The sequence below is a fragment of the Pygoscelis adeliae genome, unplaced genomic scaffold (genome assembly GCF_000699105.1).
Source record: "Pygoscelis adeliae isolate BGI_AS28 unplaced genomic scaffold, ASM69910v1 Scaffold365, whole genome shotgun sequence".
Classification (NCBI taxonomy): domain Eukaryota; kingdom Metazoa; phylum Chordata; class Aves; order Sphenisciformes; family Spheniscidae; genus Pygoscelis; species Pygoscelis adeliae.
Genome location: NW_008824783.1, coordinates 469,142 through 477,861, shown reverse-complemented (window position 1 = coordinate 477,861; position 8,720 = coordinate 469,142). Strand labels below are relative to the sequence as shown.

The window sequence follows — 8,720 nt, the reverse complement described above, 5'->3', positions numbered from 1 at the left end:
AGCGGGGGGAGAGAGGGAGGAGGAGGGGCCGGCAGAGACAACGTGTGATGAAGTGATCACAACCCCCATTCCCTATCCCCCTGTGCTCCTCGGTGGGAGGAGGTGGAGAAAGCGGGAGTGAAGTTGAGCCCGGGAAGAAGGGAGGAGTGGGGTGGGGTGAGGTGTTTTAAGATTTGGGTTTTATTTCTCATCCTACTCTGATTTGATTGGCAATAAATTAAATTGACTTCCCCAGTCGAGTTGGCTTTGCCCATGATGGTAGTTGCTGAGTGATGTCTCTCCTCGCTGGGTGAGGTGGCCCTTGTGCTGGCCATCCCCTGCCCCATGGCGTCCTCTGCTCTCCTGGCAGCAGCAGCGGAGCTGTTGCATGATGGCCATGCAACAGCTTTGGGTGTTGTGTCCTAAACCCTGGGCACTACAGGTCAGGCCAGGCTCCCTGCACGTGAGCAGGGCTTATGGCAAAGCTGGAGCATCCTAGAAGTGATGCAGCTGGAGGGGAAATGAATTGAAGAAGAGGCATTGATGCACTGAAGCCAGTGCATCCCAAAGATGATGCAGCTGGAGGAGAAATTCATGGAAGAAGGACCTTGAATGCCTCCAGGTGCTGGAGGGCTTGGTGGTGTCCTGGAGCAGGATCAGTGCAGGATGGATCCCTGCTCCTGCTCACTGGTGCAAGATGGGATGTGGGGCTTCACTGACCCTGGATCTGAGCTGGTTCACGGGCCTGCATGCAAACTGCCTCTCCTCGGGGTGGGAAATGCCACAGGCTGTCGCCCCATTGCCTTGCTGAGGTCCCCTGCACCCCAAAATTAGCGGAAAACTAGCAGAGGTCTCAGCGGGTGTACTCTCCAGCTGGAGACACAACATCTTCTTGCTCCCCACAAGGCTGGGGACGTTCCTCCAAGCATCCTAGCAGTCCCCACGATGCTTGAGGACTTGGCCTTGCTGGAGACGACTCAGTAGCATCATGGCTGGGTGATGTTGAGCCATGTGATGAACCGGCTGTGTGTCGATCTGAGGGCATCCCTGCTCGCCATGGGTGCTGGCACCCTGGTTTCTCAGCAGGGTTTGGAGATGTTCTTGATTGGGCTTGGGAGCTTTGTCTTTGCAAAGGGGGAAATGTGACCCAGGTCCCCCCAAGCACCTGGGGCACACATTTCCCCCCGATGTGATGGCTCCTGGTGCCCATGGCCCCAGTCTGCAAGCAGACACCACCACCTACATTTTAACATGGAAGAGCTGCGCCCCAGCAGGGATTATCCATCAGAAGGGCTTAGTCTGGTCTAATTTAGGGCTGTGTTGGGATGGAGGACTTCATGCAGCGTTGTCCTTGTCCATCCCACTTCCCCACCATCCGGGTCCACGCACCAAGCCCCAGCTCCGCTGCTATAGAGCACCCATGCAAGGTCCATACAAGGACCACACGGTGCTTTTTTTCATCCCCCAGCTCCCTTCATCTCTTAATCCTGTAAAAATGGATAATCTCATACGCCGTCTTCCTAGACAGCAACGCGGCACCGTCAACCCACTGTTAATTTTTCCTGCCGGGGTACATCTCTGCGGTGATGCGAGCATTCGGTGACCGGGATGCTCATTGGTTTGTACCCAGATTTGGGTGGTATTGATTGCTTAAGAGCATCGGAGGTGTCACCTTCCCATGAAACCAGGTGGGGCTGGAGCGGGATCCCTCCTCTGCAAGAGCATTGCCGCCAGCTTTTTGTGCATGAGCATCTCCAGCCTCGGGGACGCGAGTGCGTTGCCTCCTCGCTGCCCGCCCTTGCCCTGCCCCTGCTTGTCATCATCCTGCCACGGGAGGGGGACATGGTGGGTGAAGAAAGCTGCTTAGGATCTATCCCCGGGGTTTAAATTGTCCTGGGTTATTGCTGGAGGATTAGGAGGGGATTTGGTATGATTGGTTGCAGTGGGTTAAATATAGGCTGGTGTGTGCTGGAGGGTTGATGCTCCAACGGGGAGGGAAGGGAGAGACGGCTGAGTGCTGGCTCGCTTCGCCCCTTCGTCTTTCATCTCTCCCCTGTGATCGCGGTGGCGGGGCGGGGGGAAAAATGCCAGCACGTCCTTTCTAATATTGCACGCTGGCCCCAGGATGCGCAAGAGACTCTGGTGGCTTGTCGTGCAATTAACTTCCAGCAGCGCACGTGGTCTTCGCCGGCTTCAAGAGGGATTGAACCGGTGCTGGTTGTGCTGTGGGGAGGACAGAGGGAGCTGCTCCTCTGAGCCCTGTGGCCGGCAGGGATGAGCTGGTCCCCGGGATGGGGTCTGGTTTGGGGTTGCTGGTCCCTCAGCTGCCGCTTGGTCCTTCTGCAGCTCCTGGGAGCATCCCATGGCGGCTCCACGGAGGTGTCCAGGGGATGGTGGGTTTGGGCTGGCGCATGGGACACAGCTGGCAGCTTCCTTGGGTTTTGAGGAAAGGGGGGACAGGTTCCTGCCTGCCAAAAAAAGCCACATTAGGAGGTATGGGGGGTGAAGACCGCACTCTGTATACCCACCTTGGGATGCTTGGGATCAGCATCCCCCTCTCCCCCTGCATGGGGCTGTGGGCTCCTGGCAGTTGGTTTCGCCACTCGTTTCTACCCCGCGTTGTCTCCGGCATCGCGTCCTGACCACATCCATGTTAAGGCAGGTCCCCAGCACCTTCCTCCGAAGGCAGGACCCAGCCTCTCCTGCTCACCAGGATGAGCCGGCTGTAGGTCTTGGCCGTGTGCCGGCACCGTGTCTTCCCACGACCTTCTCCCACCAGAGCACCCAACATTTTCCAGGAGGAGAGGGGAAGAGAGAAGACCTGCATTTCATTTCTCTTTCCAAAGCAGACCCAGGTGTCGGACCTCGGCTCTGTATATTATTCCCCCCCGAAGCCTGCAGCTGGCTGCTGGCACGGCACAACGGGGGATACGGGCTGAGATTTATAAACGTGCTTCAGGCACAGCTGCTCTGGGCTCCCTCGGCTCCATCCATCTCCCGGGGCTGCGCGGCTGTATATCTCGCTGCGCTCACCAACCCTTGCAAACGAGTTTCCTATCTCCTGAGTTTTACCTTGCTCAGATAAATGTGCTCGGCGCAACGGACTCTGCTCACGGTCAAATTAGTGCTGCGGTAATCAGAGCGGTCCATGGCGGGGAGGAAATATCCACAAAACTGAGTGATGCTGCGAAAGACCCTCCCCACCCCTCCAAGAAGAGATGCTGAGGGTCCACGTCCTCCGCGCGGGTGTAAGCCAGGCTACTTCTCTCCTTGAATTGGTGTGAAAAAGCTGAAACCACCAGGTTTTCTGAATGCCCGATGCCTTTGCTCCGTGATAAGAGGAGATGCGGCCCCGTGGATGGTTCTCCAGGCAGAGATACGGGACTGATGGGTGTCCCGGGGGGTGCGGGAGCAAAGCAAAGCCGGGGGATGAGGGTTGTTCCCCTAAGGTTGGGTTTTCCTGCCAGGGGTGGTTGCCTGCACGGGGATGCTGGGCTCAGCTTGCCACCTAGTGGCAATAACAGCCTTTTCCGGAGGGCTGTGGGGTTCACAGCCGTGCACGGGGGGTCATAGCCCGGCTGGGGGGTCTGCAGCTCCGTGTTGGGGTCCACAGCCTTGCTGGGGGTTGTCTGTATCTTCCCCGGGGGGTTCCCAGCCCTCTCTCCCCAGAGATCGCTTCCCCTCCCCTACCCGAGTGCACATGGAGCCAATGTGGATCTTCAGGCCCCCCCAAATCCTGCAGCCCTCTGGGGGTCGCTGGTTTTAGGATCCCCATGAAAGCAGGGAAGAGCGCTGAGCGGCTCAAGGAGGAGAGGTTGGGTGGAAGCCGGCCAGAGCTCTGTGCTGAGAGAGGGGATGAGCCAGCGGTCTCCAGCTCCCATCTTGGTGCCCCTCCAGCCCAGAGCCCATGGTCTCACCTCTCCCAAGAGCCCAAGACCGCCTTCCTCCAGCCCTAGAGCTGGACTCTTCCTCCTGCCTATCTCGAGGGGTAAATCCCCCTTTGCCCCGATGCCCAGGGAAGGGTGAGACACCGTGGGGTCACGCCTGGCCCCGTCTGACCCTCTCCCCTTGCCTTACAGGTATGCTGGTGGTCAACGTCACGTGGAGAAACAAGACGTATGTGGGGACGCTGCTTGACTGCACGCAGCATGACTGGGCACCTCCCCGGTAAGCAGCTGGTGGGGTCCGGCAGCGCTGTCTCAGCCCCCTTTTCCCAGGCGCAGAGGGCAAACCCAGCCATGTACGGCCCCCGTGGCACCCAGTACGCTCTGCCCTGGGCCCGTGGGGCTGCCCCTGGGGGTTAGTATCTCCTCCTTGCCCAACTGAGCTGCTTCCGTGCCTCTTTGCCGCTGTGGTCACAGGCTCCCTCGTCCTGGAGACTGGAGATGGTCGAGCATTTGCTGATGGACCTCTCTTGCCGATTCCTCTTTACTGGAGCAGTGGGGGGGGACACAAGCCTGTGGGATTGACAGCGAGGGGAGGAAGGGGGTCCCCACTGCACAATGGGATGGTGTGTCCCGGCACGACTGTCTCTCCATTAAAACCTCCTTGTCCTCCTCCCTGCAGGTTTTGCGACTCTCCCACCAGCGATCTGGAGATGCGCAACGGCCGGGGCAGGGGCAAACGCATGCGCCCCAACAGCAACACGCCCGTCAACGAGACCGCCGCTGCCTCGGACAGCAAAGGGACCAGCAACAGCAGCAAGACCCGGGCGGGAGCCAACAGCAAAGGGCGCCGGGGAAGCCAGAACTCCTCGGACCACCGCACGCCGCCCGGCGGCACGGCGGAGGATGTGAAGGCCAGTCCCTCCTCCGTCACCAAGCGGAAAAGCAAACCCCTCTCCGACATGGAGCTGAACTCCAGCTCGGAGGACTCCAAGGGCAGCAAACGCATCCGCACGAACTCGATGGGCTCGGCAGCTGTGCCACCCGCCGCGGTCAAGGTGGAGCCGGCTGTCCTCGACCGAAACTGCCCTTCTCCCATCCTCATCGACTGTCCCCACCCAAACTGTAACAAGAAGTACAAGCACATCAATGGGCTGAAGTACCACCAGGCCCACGCGCACACGGACGACGACAGCAAGCTGGAGGCGGACGTGGACAGTGAGTACGGCGAGGAGCCCTCCCTGCACGCGGACATTGGGAGCTGCAACGGCGCCGCCGTCTCTCAGAAGGGCTCGCTCTCGCCGGCTCGCTCGGCCACCCCCAAGGTGCGCTTAATGGAGCCCCACAGTCCCTCCCCATCCAGCAAGTTCAGCGCCAAGGTCCCCTGCAAGAAGAAGCTGGGTGGGGAAGGAGACACCGACCCGGGTGCCCTGTCCAATGATGGCTCTGAGGATGGTCCCTCGGTGGCTGATGAGACAAGTAACGACGGCTTTGACGCTCTGGAGAAGCGATGTGTTGATAAGGACAAGTCAAAGAAGACATCTGGTGCTAAGCTGGAGAAGATCCCTTCCAAAAGCTTGAAGTCCGCCAGCCCCACTGCACCAGCCATCCCCCCACAGCCGATTTACACCTTCCAGACAGCCACCCTCACCACAGCCAGCCCCGGTTCCTCCACGGGCCTCGCCACCACCGTGGTCCAGACCATGCCCAACAGCCCTCAGCTCAAACCCATCCAGCCCAAGCCTACGGTGATGGGAGAGCCCTTCACCGTCAACCCTGCCCTCACCCCTTCCAAGGAGAAGAAGAAAAAGGACAAGAAGAAGAAGGAGCCCAAGGAGGTAGAAAACCCTCTGACTCCCGGCAAAGCCTGCAGAGCGGAGGAAGGCAAGAGCCCTTTCCGGGGGGAATCCAGCGACCTGGGGACGAAAGGCGAGGGGCTGCTGAACGGCTCGTCCGACCCCCACCAGAGCCGGCTTGCCAGCATCAAGGCCGAGGCGGATAAAATCTACAGCTTCACCGACAACGCTCCGAGCCCCTCCATCGGTGGTGCCAGCAGGCTGGAGAACACCAACCCAGCCCAACCCATGACCCCACTGCATGTCGTCACCCAGAACGGGGCAGAGGCGAGCTCAGTGAAGACCAACAGCCCGGCCTACTCGGACATCTCCGATGCTGGGGAGGATGGGGAGGGCAAGCTGGAGAGCGTGAAGGCGAAGGATCCGGAGCAGCTGGTCAAGGAAGGAGCCAAAAAAGCTCTTTTCCCCCCACAACCGCAGAGCAAAGAGTCTCCCTATTACCAAGGCTTTGAAACCTACTATTCCCCCGGCTACCCCCAGGCAAGCCCAGGGCCCTTGAACCCCGGCGGCCAGGCTGCGGCTGAGACGCAGGCCTTGAAGCTGAAGAAGGACGAGGAGCAGGAGAACCCAGAGGTGAAGGTGAAGAGTGAAGGCTGCGAAGAGAAGAAGGCAGAGCTCGGCAGCTCCAGCCAGCAGCCCTCGGTCATCCAGCAGCGTCCCAACATGTACATGCAGTCCCTCTACTACAACCAGTACGCCTACGTGCCCCCCTATGGCTACACGAGCAGGGGCTACCACGCTCACCTGCTGAGCACCAAACCTGCCTACCGCCAGCAGTACGAGGAGCAGCAGAAGCAGCGGCAGAGCCTGGAGCAGCAGCAGCAGCGAGGGCTGGAGAAGAAAGCAGAGTTGGGCTTGAAGGAGAGGGAGGCAGCGCTCAAAGAGGAGTGGAAGCAAAAGCCGCCCATGCCCCCGACGCTCACCAAGGCCCCGAGCCTCACGGACCTCGTCAAGTCGGGGCTGAGCAAGGCCAAGGAGCAGGGAGGTCCCGACATGGCCAAATCCGTCATCATCCCCAAGCTGGAGGACTCGTCCAAGCTGTCTGGCAGCCAGGTCACCGAGGGGCTCAAGGTGAAACTGAGCGAGGCCAGCCACCTCGGGAAGGAGACCACCGAGACAAAGGCTGGCTCTGAGTGTGGCCGGCAAGCGGAGGTGGACCCTGTGCTCTGGTACAGACAGGTAATGCCCGCCTGCTGCTCGCTCGGCCCTGCCCGCCAGCCCAGCAGTGGGCTTTCTCCTGGAGGAAGCCCCTCACCACGGCTTCGCTGCAGGGGTTTGCTGCGGCTGTCACCTCAGAGAACATACGTTGTCCTCTGCTTGTGATGGGACTCCATGAGGTTCCCTTGGGGCCAGCAAAAGGATGGGGCTGGGAGGCCACAGATGGGCCAAGGAGAGCCCGGGGAAGGGGAATGGGGTTTTTTGGTCTCCAAATCCGGCCTGGTTTTGGAGACAGACAGGCAGGGCTGGGGGGAAGCAGCTGCTCTGATGGTTGGCTGGTTCTTGCAGGAAGCCGAGCCCCGGATGTGGACCTACGTGTACCCGGCGAAGTACTCGGACATCAAGACAGAGGACGAGCGGTGGAAAGAGGAGAGGGACCGAAAGTTGAAGGAAGAAAGAAATCGAAGCAAAGAAGCCGCGTCCAAGGAGGACGGGAAGGAGAGCACCAGCTCCGAGTGCAAACTGACCCCCACCGAGGAGGCTCGCATGGTGGGGAAGGACCCCAGACCCAGCGTCCACGTCCCCGTGTCTTCACCCCTCACGCAGCATCAGTCCTACATCCCCTACATGCACGGCTACTCCTACAGCCAGTCGTACGACCCCAACCACCCCAGCTACCGGGCCATGCCCACCGTCATGATGCAGAATTACCCAGGTAGGGAGCCGGGGTCTTCTCGGGGACGTCCCTTCCCAGGCTGTCCCTGCTCCCGGAGCAGGGAATGGCTGTGGGACATCCTCTCACTCCTGGAGGCACACATGCAGAGCCACGTGCTCCTGCTGTGCCGCCTGAAGAGTCCTCATGCCCTGACTGCTTTTTCTCCTCCCCAGGATCATACCTACCCTCCAGCTATTCCTTCTCCCCGTACGGGAGCAAGGCGTCTGGCAGCGACGACAGCGACAAGTCCCGAGCCAGCCCCAGCGTGAGCTGTAAATCCAGCTCGGAGTCCAAGGCCCTGGACATCCTGCAGCAGCACGCCAGCCACTACAAGAGCAAATCGCCCACGGTGAGGGTCAGGAAGGCGCTGGCTTTGTCCAGCTCCATGCACGAGCTTCGGGATGATCCCTGGATCCTATAACCAGCCCGGAGCAACTCTGCCTGCCGTGGGTTTTTGCTGTTCCTGCTGCTGTAGGAGACCTGGGGCCGAGCAGTAATCCCACAACACAATCCCTTTGGGATGGACAAGCCAAACCTGTGGGCAGGGCTGGCCCAGAGGAGCACCAGGGCTTCTCCAGGCCCTGCAGCGACCGGGTGACACTTGTCCTCAGTGCTGGAGCTGGTGGGTGGGATGCAGGAGCTGTCTCCGTCCCACGACAGTGTAGGGTCACAAGCTCCTCCTAGGCTGAGCTGGGATGACACAGTGGCAGCGAACCCTGGTTTTGGGCAGGAAGGAGCTGCTTGAAATGGGACCTGCATCTGCCCTGCTGCTTTTGGGCTGGTCACCGGCCATCCCGTCATCTCTCAGTGTCATGGGGAGCCTTTAGGCAAAGGCAGGGAGAATATCATCCCGATGGGGCCGCCTTGAGTGCCCGGCGTGGGTCCGATGCTGCCCTGTGCCCTGGGGTAGCGGGTGGCGTCCCTCAGTGTGCGTCTTGCTTTCTCCTCTCCAGATAAGTGAGAAGACGTCTCAGGAGCGGGACCGCAGCGGCTGTGGGGTGGTGGGAGGTGGTGGGAGCTGTAGCAGCGTCGGAGGAGCCGGCGGGGGAGAAAGGAGCGCCGACCGGCCCCGCACCTCGCCATCTCAGCGCCTGCTCTCGCCGCATCACCACCACCACCACCTCGGGT

At 60.4% G+C, this 8,720-nt stretch overlaps 1 protein-coding gene across 1 annotated transcript in view; it reads left to right on the top strand.

Moving 5' to 3' along the window:
- Window positions 1–8,720, top strand: part of ZNF609 (zinc finger protein 609) — a 57,764-nt gene that overhangs the window by 48,078 nt on the left and 966 nt on the right. The window contains 5 exon segments of the mRNA XM_009323851.1: window positions 4,059–4,146; window positions 4,546–6,898; window positions 7,226–7,592; window positions 7,766–7,941; window positions 8,546–8,720. The exon segment at window positions 8,546–8,720 is cut by the window's right edge and continues 9 nt beyond it. Coding sequence (XP_009322126.1) covers window positions 4,059–4,146; window positions 4,546–6,898; window positions 7,226–7,592; window positions 7,766–7,941; window positions 8,546–8,720 — 3,159 coding nt within the window.